The following is a 22661-nucleotide window of genomic DNA, read 5'->3' as shown; positions in this document are numbered from 1 at the left end:
AATACACCTAGAAGTCTTATGTTTACTCAAATCAAAACTGGTCCTTCAGATATCTGTAATATTTAGCAGTGGTGGACACATGAACAAATAATAACTTCTGAGCTAATACAGACACTACTAGCCAAAGCCAGAGAACATTATAACATTAACAAAAAGGAAAGGGATCACCAATAATACACATACTCATGTGTGTTCTTCTACCATCAAAGTGAGGACTTTCAATTGACTTCTGTTGTTATACTGAGAATGTAATATTTTCTATCTCCTATTACTTATCACAACAATTAAAACTAGTCCATCAAATGATCACTTACCCCATGGCATCAAACACTTCCTGACTACTGATTAATTTTAATCAAACACTGTAAGCAAATGTAAAGGAGGGAATGCTGAGATAAAGATGACAGTACTAACTCTTTAAATAAGTTCACCATATATAGTATTGCAATAAACTAATGTGCATAGTAGTTTTTGTTTTTGTTGATTTACTTTGTTCATATGCACTTGCATGCACCTGCCCAGCCTGTCTAACACCTGCTTAGACTGCATGACGGTCATTTGTGCTGCTGTAATTAATTGTACAATGGTTTATATACAATGGTTTAAACTGTGTTTCCCAGTCCGCTGAGTTTTCCTGATCCCTTGTCACATGGTTTGTCATTACCGTGCCGAGCACAGGCCCTTCCTCGGACTGCCATCTGAAATTCAAATGGACGTGTGGAGGAGGCACGACAGAACGGAGTCACGGGGGACCTTCCTTTACTCGGAAGCAGTAACACAGGAGGGAAAATAAACATAAGGAAGCAGGAGGAAACGGCTGCTGTGAGCGCGCGACGTCTTCTGGTCATGGAATAAGTTTTTGGGACACTTCGCTTCTTGGGATCACTTATGTTTTAGTATATTAGGACATACGAAATGGGGAAAATAAATGAACGGCGGAGTTCTTCGTGAAATTTTAGCCCCTCTGGCAAACAACTGCCACACCTTCAGTGTAACAGGTAAAGGTTTTCTCTTAACGCGCTTCATCATGTAAGAGCTAAAGTTTTTCCTCGCACCTGTTGCGCAAAGCTAGATATAGGAGGTAAATAAAGTCTACTTTATTGCCACTAAAACTATCCTTTTGGCAATATCATCCCTTTTTCGGGAATATGAGGGAGAAACAACATAGTAACTGAAACAGATCGATTACCTGGAGTTTAGTTTTGTTTGTTATTGGTAGTTGAGTACTTGTACTTGTACATTGAATGCAGAAGAAATAAGAACTTAACTTGTCAGATGGAGTTGTTGTAGGTAGTGAACACTGTAGTTTTTCTGCGCTTGCATTGTTAAAAGGGTAGATTTATTTGCTGTATTTTAAGTCTTCTAAAGCCATGTGATGATATTTTGTGTGAAGAACAGATTCTTGTTGTAATTTACTGAAAACATTCCTATTCAGTAAGCTATTAATGACTGTGACTGAATTATTAAATCGTTAATATCGATTCTCTTTTGAGTCACCATTTATTGTCATTGGATGATAAGGGTGTTCTTCGGGAATTTCTCTTTTAGTGGGTGAAGGAAACAATATGAGGTAGCCTAGTAAATAGTTGCTGAAATGTCTCTTTCTGCTCATATCTTTGCCTTGTTTGGGGAAAATGAGTTGAACAAAATAAGTGATTCAGATAAGCTGAAGTTTGGTTTTCATTTGTATAATTTTAAATGTGGTTAAAGCCATTACTTTTACTGTGAACCGATGGCGGAAGAAACTGGCTTTTACCTTGTAGGTGAAGGTGTGTAGTTTGTAGAAGGTGTAGGCTACTGTAGTTTGGTTTGAACTAATTCAAAATGAATGAGCTTTAGTCATGCTATTTGCATATAGGCCTAATGTTTTCCGAAGGAAGCAGCTGTTAAGACGAGGAAAGAGGATTTGAAAATGTGATGCTTTTAGCAATTTTTTGAAATAATCTTTTTAGGAATGTTTGCCAGGTAATATAAATGCTTCATCTGATAACATCTACTGAAAATTTGCTGGTTTTTATCGAAATCATGATAACACGTGATTTTTTTTGTATACTAACATTCTGTTAACCACATAATTCTAAAAATAATACTAAAAAATATTAAGTACGTTTTCAACATTGATAATAAGAACCATTTCTTGCACCAAGAAAATGTTCAAATCAGCATATTTGTCGAAGGATATTTACGAAGAATCATGTGACCCTGAAGACTGCAGTAATGGATGCTGAAAATTCACCCTTGCCATCATAGCAATAAATTACATTTAACAGTTCTTCAAATTGTTATAATACTTCACAATATTACCGTTTGTACTGTATTTTTGATCAAATAAATGCAGCCTTGATGAGACTTTAAAAAACCTAAAAAATATTAAATAGCATCACTTTGGACACTTTTAACGTTGAACTAGAAGCTCCTACGCATGTTTTGTTATTTGTGTTACTGTTTACAGTAGCTGTGAGGGGGGCTGAGCAGGTTTATACAGTTTGTCTAGGTGTTTACAGACAGACTCATTGTTTACTTTTGAGCAAGGTCTGCTGTGCTGAGTAAGGTGTGGTCTGAGATGCCCTACAAAGGGCCACTGGGCCTCGTGTCCTGTCCGGCTCCGGTATTTTACCTTGATATTTACACTACTAGTGTGTACACAGACTAGGGGTGGGCGATATGACAAAAATATCAGATTACGTTTTTTTTATTTACGATTTTATCACGATTCTTTGTCATGTTGGTTTTATTATTGTGTCTGAGCAGTACAGCCAAACTAATTTCCCTATTATAAAAACAAAACCTTTCAAGGTAACAAAAAATAAAAAAAGAATGGCGGACATTTAGGCCAAAGTGGGAGAAGATAAAAACAAATCATCATTTTAATGATTTTGTCATTTATTTTATATTTGTTATTAAAAAATAAGAACAAAGATACACATTACAAATACACATAATATACAAATAAAACAAAAAGTGCTTTATTTTCAGATACAATAGGCATATTTAGCAGGAGCATTCAAGAAATTGAATGAACAAATATAAAAATAAAACACTATATAGATTGATTCCTATTAAAGCAACTGTATTATTTTTTTCAGTCAAGAGTAGCGAGTTATTTTTTGTTCTGTTTGTGTTTTGTTGTTTTAACATTAAAGAATAACATTTCTGTCATCTGTCTATCGATTCTTTCATAGTGTTTTATATTTATACCATCATTTACTAACTCAAAATCAGTTTTAAACCTATCGCTATAGCATGATAGTACGATATTTCTCCAAAAGCAGATCGTGGAGACATTTTTATCGTCCACGCTCAAAAATCGTCATATCGCACACCCCTAACACAGACTAGCCTGTATTGTACATCTGAGTTTGACGTTATGTAGTAGGCCTACAAAGCAGCACCCTTTTCCATGGTTCACTATTCAGAGTTTTAATCTCTCTATCTCTTTCCCTTTAGCCATTTTCCAATTTGTAAGCATGACTCTGTTTGAAGGGCTAGGGATAAGAGTTCAAAATACATGTTGTGGTACACCCAGAGCTTGTGTGTTAACACATCTTCCATCTTGTGTGATCTTATGACTGTGGATCTCTGATTGTGATCGCTAGTGTTGCATAGACTTCATTCGTAGTCCATGATGCAACATTCACAGATAAATGTCACTGTAACACTGTTTGTAGCTTTAATACTCACTCTAATTGTAATCAGGTATAACTTTTTATTATGTTCCTATATAAAAACACTCTTAGTGACCTTCAGAAATCATTCTAATATGCCGATTTGGTGCTCAAAAGCATTTTCTATTATTATCAGTGCTGAAAACAGTTGTGGCGTTTAATATTTTTGTAGAGACTGTGATCATTTTTTCAGGATTCTTTAATACATATATTGAAATAGCTTTGTTTTTATTTTGTTTTGTAACAAAATGACTTTACTGACTTTTATAATCAATTTAAAGTATCCTTGCTGAATAAAAGTAATAATTTATTAAAAAATAAAATAAAAAAATCTATCTATCAATCAGTCATACTAACTCCAAACCAACTTTAGTCTATGTATTAGCTATTTATTTACATGCCATATTATATATCATCTAAAAGAAGGAATCCTTTGGATGAAGATCTGATTTGTGAATTACAAATCTGTTCTCATTTCTTGGTGCACATTAAGTGGATGGATGAATATGAAATTTCAGGTTTGAAGTGTGCAAGCAATCAAAAAACATGCTCAGAATGTAATGTATTTTATTACGGCCTAACCGTAACCTCTTTTTTAATACAATCCCAAAAACTTACTGTCGCAAAGAAATGATCTATATTGTTCTCTCAGTGTAGAAAATACTTAATGTGGTAATATATAAATTAATTTGTTTAATTCAAATTAGAAATATTATTTATTATGCATCAACCTATCTCCAACAACAAAAGTCATTTTCAGGGTTCAGATAAAGTAGAAGGTAACGACTACACAGTTTCTCTTCTTACAGTGCTTGGTAGTTAACCAGATTGATGTCCATGATTGTGATTATCAGATATTTATTTATAAGACAAGCCATTTGTGTACAAGAAAGCAGCATTTTAGGACTAGATGTCAGAATTTTAGCCCTGCAAACAACTAAATACGCCACAAAAAATGACTCTCTTTTGTCAGTGTGACTCACAGTTTTTATAAACAAACACATAAGAGCCAACATCATAAACTGAAACAGCTGAATAATAACTGGCAGTGAGTCTTGAGTGTTTGGGTGCCTCACACAGGATGTAAGGTGGATCCTTGTTTTGTATATTTAGCGCTGTATTAAGTGATGATATGGGCATTCTCAGGAGAGCTGATTCTGTACGCACTAGTCTTCTGGTAATGAGGCCATGGCAACAGTGTCCAGGGCAACACGCCCATATTTGGCCACATTTCAAGCCATATTTAAAAGGAGGTTTGAATGCATTTATATTTTACACAGACATGGTGTTTACCTGATATAATATGGAGAAATTGAGTTTGTCATTACATACTCAGCTTTGTTTTTTCCAACTAGCTAAATAAAGATAAAGACAGGGAAATATTAACTCAAATCGCACTTTTAAGTTTCCAGCGTTGTGATGGATTTTTCATGTTTCTTCATGTTAATGACCCTTGTCAATTTCATGCATCTGGCTGTTTCCATATGGCATAAATAAAAATGAAGAGGAGCATAACGCATGCTGAGAGCGAGAGAAATACTAAACCAGTTTTCCCACTTGTTTAAACCACACCTTCATGAATCTGATCCTTCTATGTAGTAACCCTCCACCTGTACAAGACCTACACATCATCCAATACTCAGTTACACACACACACACACTGTATACTGGTACGTAACCTAATATCCTTTACCATCTCTCTCTTTGTCTCAATTGATCTCTCTCTCTCTTTCTATTTCTCTCTATTTGTGTATTGCTCTATGCACTTTGTGAAACATTGACTCTATCATTAAGGTAAAAAATAGTGTTTAAGAGTAAGCCATTACCCCAGAGGAGTATATCTAAATATAAGTCCTTGTAAATGACCCACAACTGTGTGTGCCTTTGATTTGTGGAAGTATAAGTTAATCTCTTTCCTGGATATAGAGGGTTGTGTAATGTTTAAACCAGGATTTTAGAATATTAAACATAACTGAGTTGTTGCCACAACAGAGATCAGCTTCCTGTACACTGGTACATTAAATGTATCCACACTTTAGCTGTTTGCTGTGTGTATTTAATGTAAAGATTTATATATAATTATATAATGTAAAGAATATATATATATATTCTTTTCATTACATAATTATATATACATTATTTACATTAAATACATACAGAAAATGGCTAAAGTGTGGCTATATTTAATGTGTGGATATATTTAAAAATATAAATAATTTTCATACAACAAGTGAAATTATTGTATGAAAAAGATTTATATTTTTTGGTCACACTACAATTTTTGCCTCCAACTCCTAATTCGCTGCTTATTAGTAGTTAGTTAAGTTTAGGTAATAAGGGTCACTTTATTTTAAGGTCCGATTCTCGAACCATTAACTGACTTTTGGCTCTATAGACTCTTAATTTGCTGTTTATTAATAGTTAGTAAGGTAGTTTAGGAATTGGGCACTGGGCAGGGATGTAGCATATGGTCATGCAGAATGTGTTTTAATAAACAGCCAATATGTTAATAATAGGCATGCTAATTAGCAACTAGTTAATAGTGAGAATTGGTTACTAAACTAAAGTGTTGCAATAATAAAATATGGTCATGCAGAATAAAGCATTAATATTATGTTCGTTATAAGTACTATTAAACAGCCAATATGCTATTAATATGCATGTATTTAATAGTAAGATTTGCTCCTTAAAATAAAGTGTTTCCATTTTTTTATACATTGTGTCTCCTGACTGTAATTTCCATCAGTATCGACCATTTTACCCCAATAATGTTTTGTCAGTAGTTAGTGTACTTGATTATCAAGGAGTCTACAGTGTCAGTGAAATATAAAACGTGATTCAAAATAAAAAATCAGTCATGCATAATTTCCAATCAAGCTGTCAAATTATGCAAACAAATATGGAACTGTTATTTCATTGTGTTTATGTTGGATTTATGAAATGCTAGCAATGAAATTAGCCTTAGAAAGACAAAGGAGTTGGTCATTACAATAACGATTTCCACCACAGAATACCATTAAACAAAATATAATACTATGTGGTGAAAATATTTGACTTTTAGACAAATTGACAAAAATTTGAGAATTCTTGAGTGATGCGTCTATGTAGATATTTTCAGTAGACAAATTATATTAGTCAGATTGTGAAAAGGTTAAACATACAATTATATGCTGGTTTCTATCAAGCAGTAATAAAAAAAAAAAAAACAGGAAAGCGGCAGAATCTTACAGGTGTCTGTGAGAAGATTTCAGTGTGTCAGAGCAGCGTTTAAGTGAAATCAGATGGTCATTGATAGCTCTAATTATCTCTTGACACTGGTCTATCTGGCTGTTTGCGTCACTTTGTTCTCAACAAATTGAAAGGAAATGAACCGTTAGTGGCTTGTGCATTTGTTTATCTTGGCCAGTGCATGTGTGTAGGTTTGTGTTGGCACACACACCACAGCTGAACCAGTTGAAGGGATTTAAACATTTGAGTAATGCTCAGAGCAAAGCACCTTCTAAAAAGTGTGTGTGTGTGTGAGAGAGAGACGATCAGTAATACTGTGTGTCTGCCTTTGAGCTTAAATACATGTCTGTGATTTAATGCTATCGCAGTGTGTGTGTGGATGCCTACCTGTTTGTGTGTGTATGTGTGTCTTGAGTAGGTTAAGAGTGGAAAAGCCCCCTGATTTTGTTGCAGGAGATTAAGCATTTGCCACTTTCAAAGCGCAGGCCAGAAAGCTGTACTGGAGGGCACACGTTCTACAGTGATGAGAAATTCCCTTCTCCAATTTATTTCAATGGCGAAATGTCTGCCAATGGCATATAGGCTAGCTCAGATTTCAATCTGCCTCGGTTTCAGCCCACAATCTCCAGTAATCTCTCCAGGAATCACCTTTCTCCAAATGGAATATTTCAATTCTTTGGATATAGAGTCCTGGATATGCCATTCATCTTAACTTCGTATCAAATTATCTTGCAATCTGTTGATCTTCTGGTCATCTTTGTTGAGACTGTTCAGTAAAAACTGTAATGTGTTTCATGAAGAGCATGTCTAGGAATGGAATTCTTGATGGATTTAAAGAATAAGTTTGGCATGAACCAGCTTTGTATTGTTACAAATGTCTGTAGTACAGTATATGTAAATGAACAATGTATTCTCTTTCTCAATTTTGCCTGCACCCAGATGTATGCGTTTAGTTGTCAGTAGAAGTCTACCGGATTGTGCAAAATACACCATTTTGTGTCATCCTGCAAACGTTTTACAGTTCCTGTTTTTGATAAAAATTACAGATCATGCATCTTTGTAATCCCACCCATGGACCGTTGGATTGACAGAAAGGCAATGACAAATCAGAAGTGCATTATGGGTGTTGGAAGTTTTTGGCAAAAAGGAATTCTGATGGCCTTTTTCTGTTTTCTCTAGTCATGTAGCTATGATTTAAAAAAAATTTTTTTTTTTAGAATTTTCAAAATTTTAGATTTTCAGCCAAGTTGCCAGCAGTGAATTACTTATTTAATGATTTTTTGGTAACGCTTAAGAATAGGGAACACTTATTCACTATTAACTACGACTTTTCCCTCAATAAATTTGCTTCTTATTAATAGTTAGTAAGGTAGTTGTTAAGTTTAGGTATTGGGTAGGATTTATTTTTATTTTTTTATTTAACCTTTATTTACCCAGGTGAGCACATTGAGAACACTTTCTCATTTACAATGGCGACCTGGCCAATATAAAAGCGTCGAGGTACAAAAGTTGCACATGTAATTACAAGACAAAACAAATCAAACATTTACAAATTTATACAAGTAATACAAAAGGTGAAAAAAAAAAAAAAAATTATTAACATGTACAATGGTCTGACAATGTGTTTGCTAATAATAATTTAAATGTGAATAATGGGACAATGGATTCAAGCTTCAGAGATTTTTGAAGTGTATTCCAATCGTTAACAGCGGAGAACTGAAAAGAAAGGCGGCCAACGGAGGTACGGGCTTTAGTAGCAGTCAAAATGATATACCTACTTGAACGAAGGTTCATAAAGGATTAGGGATGTAGAATAAGGTCATTTAGAATAAGGCATTAATATGTGCTTAATTAGTACTAATAAATGGCTAATATTCTAGTAATATGCATGCTAATAAGCAACTAGTTAAGAGACCCTAAAATAAAGTGTTACCGATTTTTTTATTATTTTCTTATGTAAGACTAAAAACAGTTTCCTTAATTGAAATAAAACCACAGATTTCTCTCTAGTGATATATGGCAGACTTCTCCAATCATTTAGTCTGGAATTTAAGTGGACTAAATCAGTGGTTCTCAATGTTCTTGTAGCCCCCTGCACATTTTGCATGTCTCCTTATTTAAACACACCTGATACAGGTCATCAGTTCATTGCTAGAGACTCTAATGATGCCTTCATGTGCTTTCGGCAACTTCCTACTTTCCACTTTGTCGTGTTCAAGTGCTTTGTTGTCAGAAAGAACGGAAATCATGGTGGACAGCCTATTCATTCTTGCCTGTTTCTTGGGGAAATCTTATTAAAGCCAAAAGGTATATATTGGAAAGTATTTAGTCAATATCCAACAGGTTTTGAATAAAATGTAGCGTCCCATTCTTCGGTAACCATATAAACATTCACAGCGCTATTCAGCTGACTGACGATTCCTAAATTTTGATCAAATAAATGCGATTTTCACTGTGTTCAATACATACTACACAAAAAATGGTTATTTAAATATGTAAATATACATGACTGTAATGGCAGGAGAAAACAATGAAGATGTTGTGAGAAAAACTAATAAAAGTACTGCTATGTTTCTCTCCATCGCTATATTTAAAGGGGTCATCGGATGTCCATTTTCCACAAGTTGATATGATTCTTTAGGGTCTTAATGACAAGTCTATAACATACTTTGGTTAAAATTTTTCAATGGTAGTGTAAAAAACACCCTTTTTACCCTGTCAAAATCAGCTGTTTTCAGCAAGCTGTTATTTTAGTCCATGTCGCTTTAAATGCTAATGAGCTCCGATGACCCCGCCCCTCTCTTCGGTGGGGTGATGAGAAGATTGTGAACTTCAGCTACGAAACTGGCTAACTAGCACATTATTAGGAAAGGTGATTTGCAAAGATTCATAAAAAAACTCTTATACTCACTTCTGTAGGTGAAGCTGGATCACGAATGATTTGCGCGAACATAGACACATTTAGGCAGATCGGGGATCTGCGCATTCCCTTCAAAATGAAAGTAATGTTAATCCCCTGCGTCTTCAGCAGCTCAGATGTCAGGAGTAAATAACGACTGCTATATTCAATATTACATCCAATAACAAAACACCTCAATCGCTTAATCGGAGACATCTTGTCTTCTACATGCACTGGAATGGACACAATGACGGACAGCTCTCAGCTCACTCAGGGTAAGACGGTCTTGTCAATCAACTCTCGTGGGAGCGGTCTGTGCAAAACTTCGTCATTCTGACAGGAATCTCAGAACAGCCTGATTTGAGAAAGGGGATTTTAAAATGGGGATTAAAAAAAAAACACTGGGTGGATTTTTATCATTATAGGATGGATGTGTACACACTTCCAACACACATTTATGTTCAAACAACTTATAAAGTGAATTTCCCAGTTTGCAAATATGACTAGAGAGGCCATTCATGTCCAATTTCCGACCCGGAATCTCGTATTTACAATAATTCCAATAGCATGTGAAGGCAGCAGAAGACCTGAATTGATTTCACAGATACTATTTAAACTAAACTGAGCTAGACAATGACATCACTGAATTCAATAATGAAATGCCTTTAACTGAAAATTGAGTGTTTAATCTTATTATTATACATTACTGACACTCTATCCTCCAATTTGATACTGTTAAGTGCTTTGACACAATCTGTATAGTTAAAAGCGCTATATAAAGGTGACTTGACTTGACTGAAATGGGTGCGTCAGACAAAGGAGACATGCAAAATGGCCATTTCTCAATATGCGTTCTTAAGTGGTCTTGCATTCTGACAAGATCTTGTACTGCATTATCCACACCTGCCGAGGTTCAATTCCAATACTCAAGAGCACAAGTATAGAGGACACCTGAAAGTGCCCGGATGTGTTCTTGATATCAAGGATGCATCAAACGCAGACTTCAGACAATCAAACCATTAGAAATTCAGAAGACGACGAATGAAAGTCTTTAAAGCTCTCACTCTCACTTGAAGAATTCCCGCTGCAAGATTGGAAATATGTAGTGGTTCGTTAAAGTAAACATTTCTTCTTACTATATGAAGTAAACATGATTTCTTTTATTCTGATAATAATTGTGTTGTCACATTATAGATTAGCTACACAAGAAACTGATTTATCATTGTATTTATGGAAAGGAAGATTGTGTGCTATGTTGACTGCTGTAAAATGCAATAATCTCTAGCAGCTGACAAAGAGGTTGCCAGGTACCCGTGTCATACTCGTGCTGTCAAACAGGTGTCTGCTGCGTACCACATCTGGCTGCTAATCACCTAGCAAAACTCCATCCAGTTTCTTGTGTCCATGGCAATAGCCTGAAAGCTGTGAAGTCTTAGTGTGAAGTTTTAGGATAGTTTTTGTATAAACATATTCCAAATTTTGTAAATAGGAATTTCATTGCATTTAAAATTGGATTTATGTCACATATACATAAAAAAAAACAGAAGGCTTCTGTTCTTAATCATGTTTTATTTTTTTACTCAAATAAGACAATGAATCTTGATTTCTTTCACATACAGGCATCATATAGACACAAAAACAACTCTGTTCACAGTGCATGTTGATGTCTAGTCTACGTGCAGTGTGTTTTGAATTTTTCCACTTGTTAAACCATTTGCCTTTCCGTCATAGTGACTGGCTTGTCAGTAAACCTGTACAACAAATATTGCCTAACTTGATATACCTGTTCAATTTTCTTTTGTTTGTCTTAGTTTCAAGCACATGTGATGCCATGAGTGAATGAAGTGGTTCTTGCTTCCTTAATATTAAACTATACACATTTAATTGTATTCGATTCTGGTTTAGATTACTGCTTTTACCCTTGATTGTGACATAATTAAATGGAAATTTTGAAATTTGAACTAAAATTAAAAGTATTACATGGTTAACTGAAATAAAATAAAACATAAATATTACATAAAAAATAACTAAATAAAAATGATAAATGTTGCCTTGCCAACTAACTGAAACAAGTTTAGAGTAAGTACTGAAATTTCTAAAACGGAAATAAAAATAACTTCAAACTAAATAGAAATATTAAAAAGCATAAACTAATAAAATGACAAAAACACATAAAATTGCAATGAAATAATTTCAAAATAACACTGATGTAAATAGTTTTCACAATGTAATTGTGTTGGTCTCTTCTGCATTACTCTCTTAGCTTTATGTTTGTTGGTCTCTAACACATTGGGACACGTGAGGGGACTGTTTTCCGCCTTCTGTCTCAGGAGAAAGAGAGCGAGTCTGGGAGTGTCTTTGTCCTATTAGACGGATCTTTTCTCAGACTGAGCTATCAATTATTTACAAGGCTATCTGCTCATAAAAAGAGCACAAGAAATGCCAAAGCCAGAAATGGTGCGACAGGCCATGGAAAGGTCAATCCATCTTTGTTGCTTTTCACAAAATGAGGATGTATTGTATTAATAACATTTTATTTGACCTACCACTGTGAGGAGTAATCCAGAATGTCACAAACACATGTGTGACTGTCCTTGTGTCCTGAAGCCACATACCTGACAATTTCATATGCCACGTCAATATGAAAACAAATAAAATGTCCCTACAGCCTGGCAGATATTGATATACTGTAGTTCCTCTGAAAGATCATACCTGTGTCTGTGTAAACATATCAACAGAATTTGATATTGAGTGTGGTGTCTTTGAAGGGTCAAGTAAAAAAAAAAAAAGGAATATGTACACTTGAAGGTGATTTGAACCAACCCAAGTTTTGGTTCATTTGGTTGATGTGCACAAGCGAAATCTACCTGGGTCCGCTTGTAAAGATGGTCTGCAATGGTTCACAATTGTTGGCATACAGGGTTTATGCTATTCTTTGAGTTTCTCAGTTCCCGTGTCAGCAGGTCTATTTACACAGATATAACCATGATCATGGCCTCATGTTCTAACAGCTGAGGTGAAGAATTAGCACAGTTACTGAATAGCCCTTTGTTGAAATCATGTTCACTCTCCTAAGCACTGATTCAGCAGCCCAGCTCTGGATTCTTCAAATACCTTTTTAATAAATGTAACTTGCGTATTTCAATCCACACAATAGTCTATGTGGTATCTCTAATTCACTTTATTCAATTATATTTACACACAACCACACACTAAACCTGTTTTGCCTTTCCACAGGTTTTCTACACAACTGTCCAGATGGGTTGCAGTTGCTGTAGGATGATAAAAAGGTAAGACTGAAGGTATAAATGGTCTTGAGTATTTCTATCCTGAAGATCCTAGATATTTCTCACACAACTGCTGTTGTTTAACAGCTCAGTCAGACTGAATTCTCTCTAAAGCCTGAGACACACTCCACGATTTCCGGCTGTACCAGACGAAAGATTGGCATTGGAATCAGAAATTGCCATGATTGTCTCACGGTGCCAGTCTTTCATCTGGGACAGCCAAAAATTATGCAGTGTGTCTCGGGCTCAAAGCTGACCTGGGATCAGTTTTTGGTTGAATTTGTGATTCAGTCTACCAGCACTGCTCTTTTCTCTGTCAATGACATATTATTTTAGGATCTTTCACTTTAACATTTATGTGGGTTGTTTTGATGCAGAGAGTTTAGTTCATGGTAAATACACACAGATATTCACACTTTCAAACCGGCCTTTAATTGCTCAGAATGTCACATTTCTGGGCTTAGTTTGAGCTGCAAGAATTGCCTCATGCACATGCTGCAAATACATGCTTTCTTTTGGCATTTAACATTAGTAGTGTGTAGTCTGACTGGCTTTGTGTCAAATCTGTTGAACAACACCCACACATTTTAACTCGATTTATATGCACGGGTGATGAGGAAAAAGTACATAAATCTTAGTGTTTAGTAAGATAGGCACCTTTTTACTTATTGCAAGTGTGTTCAATCTTGTGCTCCTTCAGGGCCAAAAAAGTTTAGCTGTAACCCTAATCAAACACACCTGAACCAGATAATCAAGGTCTTCACAATCACAAGAAACAGGGTAAATATCTATAAAAAGGTGGCCCTCCAGGAGCAGAATTAGAAACCCTTGAAGTAACATTCAAATATCACAAAACTTATTTTTTTTTCACGTTGTGCAAAGGGTTGTAGGCAATATTATCTGAAGAGATACACATTTTCAAACCTCCCCCGGGAACAGTATATAATCCGGGCAACTGTTTAGGGTGAATAGAATGTGAGTTCCCAGGCTTTTCTTGGATTATGTCAGATCCTGCTGCTGATAGACATTAGCATTCTACTCTGTTGCAACTTTTACCAGGCAAAAAATGCCTTTCATTGCTAGACATTGTGTGTTGTTTAATGGGGGTAATGTTTACTAAGGGTTAAATTTCTCAGCCTGCCAGGTAGAGTGGAAAATTCCACTTTATCCACCCTGAAACTCTTAAACTGAAATGGATTTTGAACCGAGGTGCTTAAACGTGGAGAATTTATAATGAAGCTGTAGCTATAATGAAAATCGTCTCATGTAATACACTAAAATGAAATACAATAAATGTTTGGAATGTGACAGAGGAGACGCACAAAGGACAGACAGATAAATACATGAACACCTAAGGTTGACATTGGCTCAGTAACATGCCTCTCTTTCCATGTGGATTTTCGGCGTACAAGGGAAGTGAAAAACAGAAGGATCTCAGCAGGAGGTGTCTGACACAAATACTCCAGGCTCACTTGGCACACACACACACACACACAAGTTGGGATTCGTGTCTCTCATTCTTATGTATCATATATTCTTACACTTTTTCTTCTTTCCCTATTTAATACCTGTTTGTTGTGTAATTTGGTGTAAATATAGAAATGTAAATATTGTAGTATGTAATAAGTAGAAAAAACAACAAATCCCTAAAAGACGAAGGACACAAAGTGATGTTATCACATGTCGTTTCGCTACACTGGTTGTGCGTTTTCGTCAGTAAGGTCCTTTGCCTGTGCTATGCAAATTATGAGTGCATTCAAATGTTCTGCACATATCAGGTTAAAGTAGAACCCAAAAGAGGAACAGCATTTTGTATATTATGATGAAATTGACAACCCAGTTGGTATATTTATAAATATATAAATATGTTAAATATAAAGATATTATTTCTGTCAGGACCACTATCGTCAAAGATGATTGACAGTTAGCATATAGCTTGAATTGGCGGTATGGTTCTGTTCTGGGCAAGAACTCCCTGCGCATCCATACAGCCTAGCATGGATGAGAGCAGGGAGAGCAGTGATAAAAGTATTGCAGATTTGTTAAAGTTCAGTCATTTTATGTACACATTTTTTTTATTTGTCTGATTCAAAAGAGAATCATAAGGTTGGATCCTGACTGACAGAGGAGGAGTTGGGGATGGAGGAGGGTAATTAGCTATTGAGCAATGCAAAAACTGCTGATAATACAGACGACCTTATATATGGATGCTTAGATGGGTGTCGTATTCCTATAGGAAGATGGGGATCAGCTGATGCGAGCTTGACTTACGTGACCTGCCAGAACTAACGCTACACTTTATGTATATGAAGATTAGCAATGATGGTCAAGATTGAAGGCTGGATAAATGGATAACAATTGGGTTTGTGTTTGTCTACCGACTTTTGAATATTAGTATTTTTTTTGCAAATTATTATGCAGAAGAGTTTCAACAGAGAGAGTCCAACTACATTTTGTTTTTGCATGTTATTTAGGGGTGACTGAATCTGAAGTCAATCATACTACAAAAATAGGCTGTCATGGAAAAACTCACATTATTCAAAATAATGTTTATTTATTTTTTTTAAATAATGCCGCCCGTCTGCATCAATGGCTATATAGAAAACACCAAGGAAACTGGCAGAACTGTGGATTACTGATTATTTCAGTCAGAAAACAGTGTTTGTGAAAGTGAATTTACAATATGAATATAATACAGGGTCGTCCATTCTGGAGGACCACCCGTAGAGTTTGGCTCCAAGCTGCTCCAGCACACCTGTCTGTGTGATCCTGAAGGTCTTTATTAGCTGGTTCAGATGTGTTTAATAGAGTTCTGTAGCAAACAGCCTTACAATTTTTTTCTCAATCAGTTTAACATTTCTCTGAATGATTGTAACTGCTTTCAAAGCAATTAACTCACAGTAAACACTCTCTTATGTTGACCAAACATTTCAGTTTTACTACATAAAGCACTGCATTTTAGAAATTCTAGTAATGCATTTATTAAAAATAGATACTAACATCAAAACTAAAACATTTTCAACTCTACATACAGACATTAATTAAAATGTTAATCATTACGTTCTTTAATGAGTTGTATATAAATGAGTTTCCTACAAAAATGAATTGAAATATTATAAATAAAAATATAAAAATAAATAAATGTACTGAAATCATTGAGTTAATTTACTTTGATCATGTCTCTCAATTACATCTGGCCAGAGAATTTAATCTACATCACAACATATATTCTCACAAGTCATGCATTGTGGGAAAAAACACAGCATGAATGTTGAATCCACACTTGACAAGCTTCTGCCTCAACATTTCCTTCGGGCTCTTTCACTGCTTGAAGACGACTTGCTTGGTTGTAAGGATTGCGGTTATATACTTTCCATTTTCAAGAGAAGAACTAGATTCATGGAAGGAGAATATGGTGGAGGGAACACCATGCTGAAATGTGGGTTATATTTAAACCACTCTCGCACCAGTGCTGAATGGTGAAATTGGACATTGTCCCAAAAAACTACAAAATTCTACTTCATTTGCTCCTGATTAACCTTTGGTGAGAGGATTTCATTGAGGGAGTTTAAAAAATGTTGGAGTTTTTAGTGTTGTATGGGCTCAAGACATCCAGTTGTTGAAATTGCGACACACATTGTGATGTTGCCTCCTCGTTGTCCAGGGACATTGACTGTGACATGATGGCCAATCTGATTCTATTCTCTTCTCCTTTTTTGCTGAGATTGAAGCCAGCTAATCAACATACAGCTGCTCATAATGAGTTGCACTGCTATCCAGCACCAACGTCCTCTAGAGTAAAAAGAACAGAAGGTGCAATAACACAGTGGTTTGACAGTAGTGGTATTGATTGTAAGCTTGACACTGTAACTGTTGCCGAACTTTGAGTTCCCACATTGACACAGCACTAGGCATAGAGACACCTGAGCTTTTCCAGAGTGTAATAGTATATGGATACATAATGCCCATGAAATGCATATCTTTGTATTTACAGTAAAAGTGCAGTAATTGTGTGGCATGCACATACCTGAACAAACTGGAATCATGACTCCTTCAATCCAAGTTCTTCGCTTGCTTCATCTGGATGGAATTTCTTCTTAGAAGATGATCAGTTGTGATTGATCAGTTGTGAAGACTGCATTGGTGAATATTATGAAATAGTGGATTTTCCTGTATTATTCTTTGTTAAATTTCTTTGAGGTGTTGTTGGTGTTGTTCTGAACCACCATGTCAACAATGACATGTTCTGTTCATTTGAAACTAGTCTTGTTCATCCACCTGAATGTTCTTGAACTTCAATTTTGGACAAGTAAGAATAAGAACTACAAATAGACTAGACTAGAAAGAGACAAGACTCTTGACTAGACTCATAGAACCAGAATGGTATCGTTACTTATTGGTTTTCCCTCTGTTGATCAGTTTATGTTTGGCTGAACACTCTGGCCAGCTTCTTTCAAGCAGAGACCATATTATGTAACGTGGTCAGGGTGGCTCTGATTTCGATGAAAAACATCTGTACCTTCTGCCTCTACGTCCTCCTTTTCCACCCTGCAGTCCTCGTCCTTCGTTCATGTTTTCTTACATTTTCTTATCTTCCACTATATTGTTCCCCTCCAATCCTATCTTCCCTTCTCGTCTCCCTCTACTCTTCCCTCTTCCTCAACTGTTCTTGCTCCTTCTCCTCCTCTTATACCATGTCCTCTTCTACTCTCATCTCCTACTACCTCTGTTCCTCTCTCTCTCATTATACCCCTCCCTCTACCCACTCTGCCACCTCTCTCTCTCTCTTACAGCTTCCTTTTCCCTTTCTCATTCTTGTACCTGTTTTGCCTTTTTCCTTTTCCCCTTTTATAATTGTATTAATAGCGATAAATGTGAAAACAATTAGGAAAGTAGCATTTCCTTTATCTATATTACTCACTCAGCAGATATTAAAACTCATCTACTCAAGCTCTATTCTACTATTACTGGCTCACTGTGTTTATAATCACACTCTTGCAAACTATTCTAACTCAATTTCCAACTCATAGATTTTAAAGATTGAAGTTGTCAGAAGCTTAGCTTGGTGACATTGATGTCATGCAATCTTAGTTCTAGCTCTCTCTCTCTCTCTCTCTCTCTCTCTCTCTCTCTCCTGGCTATTGGTTATATGTAAACTTAAAACTTCATAAATATTGAGCTTATTTTCTGGAGTAATCCAAAAGCCAACGGAAAAAGGGAACCAGGGTAATACTAACTTGGTTGGCCTACAAAATTACGTCAATGTGTTCAGTGTGTTTAGTAGATTTGTGGTCAAACTATATGGATTTTTTGATGGCCGATATCTTAGAGAGCAGGGTGGCTGATGGACAATATAATGCTAATATATATGACAGCCATCTATTCTCCATTCTCTTCTGTAGGCTCACAGGGATGCTGGAAAATATGATACCACACTGTTTAATTTAATGATAATAAATAACATACAGAACAATAGTTGAAATTCAATTTATTTTGTCATTTACAAACTAAATAAATGATTACAAATAGAACTATGCAAAATAAACCCATTAATACCTTACAGAGCAACCTGATGATTCTGTAATCCTATTATAGTATTTTTCCACAGTAAACTAATGAAGAATGGGAGCTCCTTTGCATCTGCGCTCAGGCACTGATGTTCTTAGTGCTGTCAAAATAAAAGTTCTGTTCTTATCAGTTGATGTGTTAATTAAAAAATGCAAATATCGTCAAGGGCAATGTATTGGTCGACCACTAGTTCTGCTTCAGTGTTATTTGACTTTATTTGGGCTGTTTGACCTTTTATTTTAATCTTAACTGGGTTATAATAATTATTTCCACCAAAAAGGCCACCAGAAGTTCATTTCATTAAACCCTCTTCTCATCTGACTCTCTGTTACAGTTACATCTATGACCCCTCAGTCCCTGTAGAAGTTCCTGGTCGGAAGCGGGACCCCACCAGCAGCTCTCTATATCAATCTCACAGATTCCCAGAGGAGGCAGACCACATCCACAAGAAGCAGGGCTTCCACAACCTAGCATACAGCACCCATCCCAGCACGACCAAACTCGACATTGACAACAACCACATCAACCGGCTCCATGCTAACATTCCAGGTGAGCAGATCCAATCAAACCCAGCAGAGGGTGACCCAAGTCTTTACATCCTCCAGCCCGAGGGCGAGGGGACGCCCATAAAAGCCACCCCCACCTTAAGCGCCAATCCGCCCATACAGAACGAGTCGTTGTTGGGAACGGAACCGGGAAAGCGAGAGGACAGATTCCGAGACTCTGGGCTGGGCGGCGGAGGCATAACAGACGGGACAGAGGGATCGGACGGATATCCCTATGGACAGGAGGATGAAGACGAGGACAGGAAGAGCAGGTTGGCCAGTACTCCGGACACGGCCGATGAGGAGAGTGTGCTGTCTGTGGACATGCACACCAGCAGTACTAGCCTCTCTTCAGCAGACACAAAGCTCATGATAGAGGACCGAGAAAAGGAAGAGCCCTCGATCGAGAGAGGAGAGCAAGAGAGAGAGAAAGAGATGGATTGTGTGAGCGTCACAGACTCAATGGTGGCAGAGGCCTTGGCCGCTCTGGATGCGGCGACTGCAGGAGAGGATTCTGAGTGACGGCCAGGTGGCTCACTAGTTAATGGTGACTACATGGGAGATTTCCATACTCGCGCTCTCGCTCACCCTCTATATTTGAATACAGCCAAATAATAGCGCTCATGAAGCCTTCCTGCAGACAGTCTATAGGTACTTTTATTTTGAATGGAAAAAAATCAAATGAAGCCTTGATAACAGGAACTGCTGCTTGTTTACACAACAAAAATGAACCACTTATGAGACTTACTTGAGCAAATGAAGGTCATGGACAAACTCAATTCTCAGACCAAACTGATTCTCCTCTGTGCTGTTGTGTATACAGCATCGTAATGAAATAAGCTCCTTTTCTTATTGTCAAATATTATTTTTGCTCCATAACATAATGAAAGTACTCTTCTTCCGTAGCAACTGTTTGGAGGTGGGGCTAAATTGGTCAATTATTTTCATACATTTTGTATACAAAGAGATAGTGAAAAATAAGCCAGTGTCCTGGTGTGGGGTTACTTCTGTTCTTACTGTACTTTTAGAGACATTATATATGATCAAACTGCTTAATACAGTGAAATCAAGTTCATTCCATCTCAGCAGATCAATATGCTATTTCTTGCTTGTTGTTACTGTGAATTGTTGTTACTATAGCTGTAGGATGACATGCGCTTTATTTTTACACATAAATATACAGCAAGAATTGTGGGTCAATCACATGAAAACATTTCAACCAAAAATAAAAAGTGAAATTATATTTTGCATAGAATGCATAGTTATTCTGTATTTTAGATGACTATTTAATTTTTTTTAATTAAATTTAAATGTATAATTACATTATAAACAATCTATCCTGAGATTTTTACATTACAGTAACATTAATTTGAAGGGAATATGCTTAATGCAAAGCATCTTTATGGTACAATGGTAGCTTCATGTATGCAAATTATAAATTCTTTTTTCTTTAGATTTTGAAATACGATCCATTCATGAGATTTATCCTTGTATATTTATGTTGTTGTTGCACTTTGTACCTTTTAAAAGCAGTAGCGTGTTGAAGAATCAGGCCAGTGATGGTAGTTGATGCTCTACGCTCAGAGGTTATGCTCTAGTCCTGGTTAACTATCAGAGGCCTGATGAAAGGAACTCTGCTAATTTAACTACCATATAACACTCATCTCATGCAGACAAATGTTTTTTCAGAAAAATGAATGTAACTCCCTTATACAAGAAATTATTCTTTTTTCTTTTTGAAGGTCATTGAGTATTTCCAAATGTTTTACCAAGTATGCATTGGTTGAACTTTATGTATTGGTCAGAATCATTTCTTTTAAACCTGTTAATGAGTAAATGTTATTGACTGGAACTGATTTTCTCATATGACATTATGACTACATTGAGTGCACATTCACAGTGTATACGCTGTTTATATTCCATTCTTTCTGCTTTTACCAGTGGACAGAATTGTCACATGAACCAGGGGAAAATAAAAAACAATGTGCTTGATCATAAGACTTGCGATGTAATCTGTTGACATTTCTGTCTTGTGGATAACGACGCTGTAGGGCCTCTTATATAACCCTCCAGCCCTCACTGGCCAGTAAGACGTGTCCTTAAGTGTGTATGACTGCTATATTGTGCTGAAATCCAAAGAGAGCAGATATTGGGAATGGTAAGGTTTGTGCAATTCTGTAAATACTAAAACAATTAATATACAGATGTTATAAACCATTATATTCTGATGACACTGTTAATAAGTGAGGATGAAAACTAGCAACCTTTGATTGGCTATAACATCTTATAGAACCATTAAATGACTTGTACTATGAACCGTTTCAAATGATTTTAGTCCTGTAGAGTCCTTTTCAAAATTCATCAGTTTGTCTTTTTGTCTTTCATTGTCAGTGGTTTTGATAAATTGATGTTTTGATCGCTAAAAGCAAAGGTTTCTTTTAACAGTAAGAGACCATACTGACACCAGTGTGTCTGGTTTGACTTTAGAATCACTTGGGTATCTGGCATTTAGAGAGCCCTGACTTGTGTTGCATCGACAATAGGTTAAAGAACAGCATTTATTTGAAAATAAATCTTTTAACACTTGTATAATATATTTAGTGTAATTTTTCTTTGAAAACAAAACAAAAAAAACTGACCGCAAGTGTAGATAAATCATAGCCAGTATAGAAAAGCACAATTTGTGCATTAACTAAAAACCTAAAATTCAGTTTCCCTTATAGCCGAACACAATTCATCAACACCAAAGGTCCAGCTGTTTCTACATAGAGTTGCAAATATTGAGCTACATACAGCAGACATGAATCTACCTGAATAAATGTGCTGCTGCGTGGCTGAGCATTCACATCTCTTTAAATTCTGTGTGGGCTTGAGTTAATGATTCACAAATCCCAAAACATATCCAGACTAATAATACTCTACAGCTGGTTAACCATTTATATGCTCCAGACTCATACTGTTAATGCACATTCTTGTTGCTTAATCATTCTTTCTTCCTAGAAATATCTTGATGCATAAAGTACAAAAATAGCCCTTAACTCTCAAAACAATGTATATAATGCACAAAGTCACATACTTCCCAGCAGGTCATGGGCAGCCGTCACGGAGAGTGGGGAAAGATAGGCCTTCAGCGTTTTGAGTTTTGGAAAAGCTACAGACCTGAAGGTCATTAGTGCTGCACCAGTCACCTATTAACAGACTCTTACTGATCTTTAACCTCAGTCCAGCTCTAGAAAACATACTACAGATGCAAGGACTTCTCATGCCTCACTATGGATGAATGGTCTGAGACTTTATCATGCTGAGAATTTTGAAAGGACACACATAAGTTAAAGTTTCTCAAAGCCATTACCTTTGAGCTACGCTGACCTCAGAGCATTCATTGTAGCAAATGTGCAAGTACATAGTGTTTGGGAAAGTGTGTCCTGATCAGTCTTGTGCTTCAGAATGGAAATGACGTGGTTTGTGG

At 36.2% G+C, this 22661-nt stretch overlaps 1 protein-coding gene across 1 annotated transcript; it reads left to right on the top strand.

Moving 5' to 3' along the window:
• Positions 1-700: 700 nt before the first annotated feature.
• LOC306882751 (uncharacterized protein) lies at positions 701-20091 on the top strand. The gene is made up of 3 exons (XM_079437613.1): positions 701-998; positions 13030-13082; positions 18982-20091. Exons 2-3 carry the CDS (start codon positions 13051-13053, stop codon positions 19712-19714), a joined length of 765 nt encoding a protein of 254 aa, XP_079293739.1. The 5' UTR covers positions 701-998; positions 13030-13050; the 3' UTR covers positions 19715-20091.
• The last annotated feature ends 2570 nt before the right edge of the window (positions 20092-22661 follow it).

This window comes from Barbus barbus (genome assembly GCF_936440315.1).
Source record: "Barbus barbus genome assembly, chromosome: 2".
Taxonomy (NCBI): Eukaryota; Metazoa; Chordata; class Actinopteri; order Cypriniformes; family Cyprinidae; genus Barbus; species Barbus barbus.
Note: the sequence above shows the minus strand (reverse complement) of the source record. Positions and strands in the feature narration are given on the sequence as shown.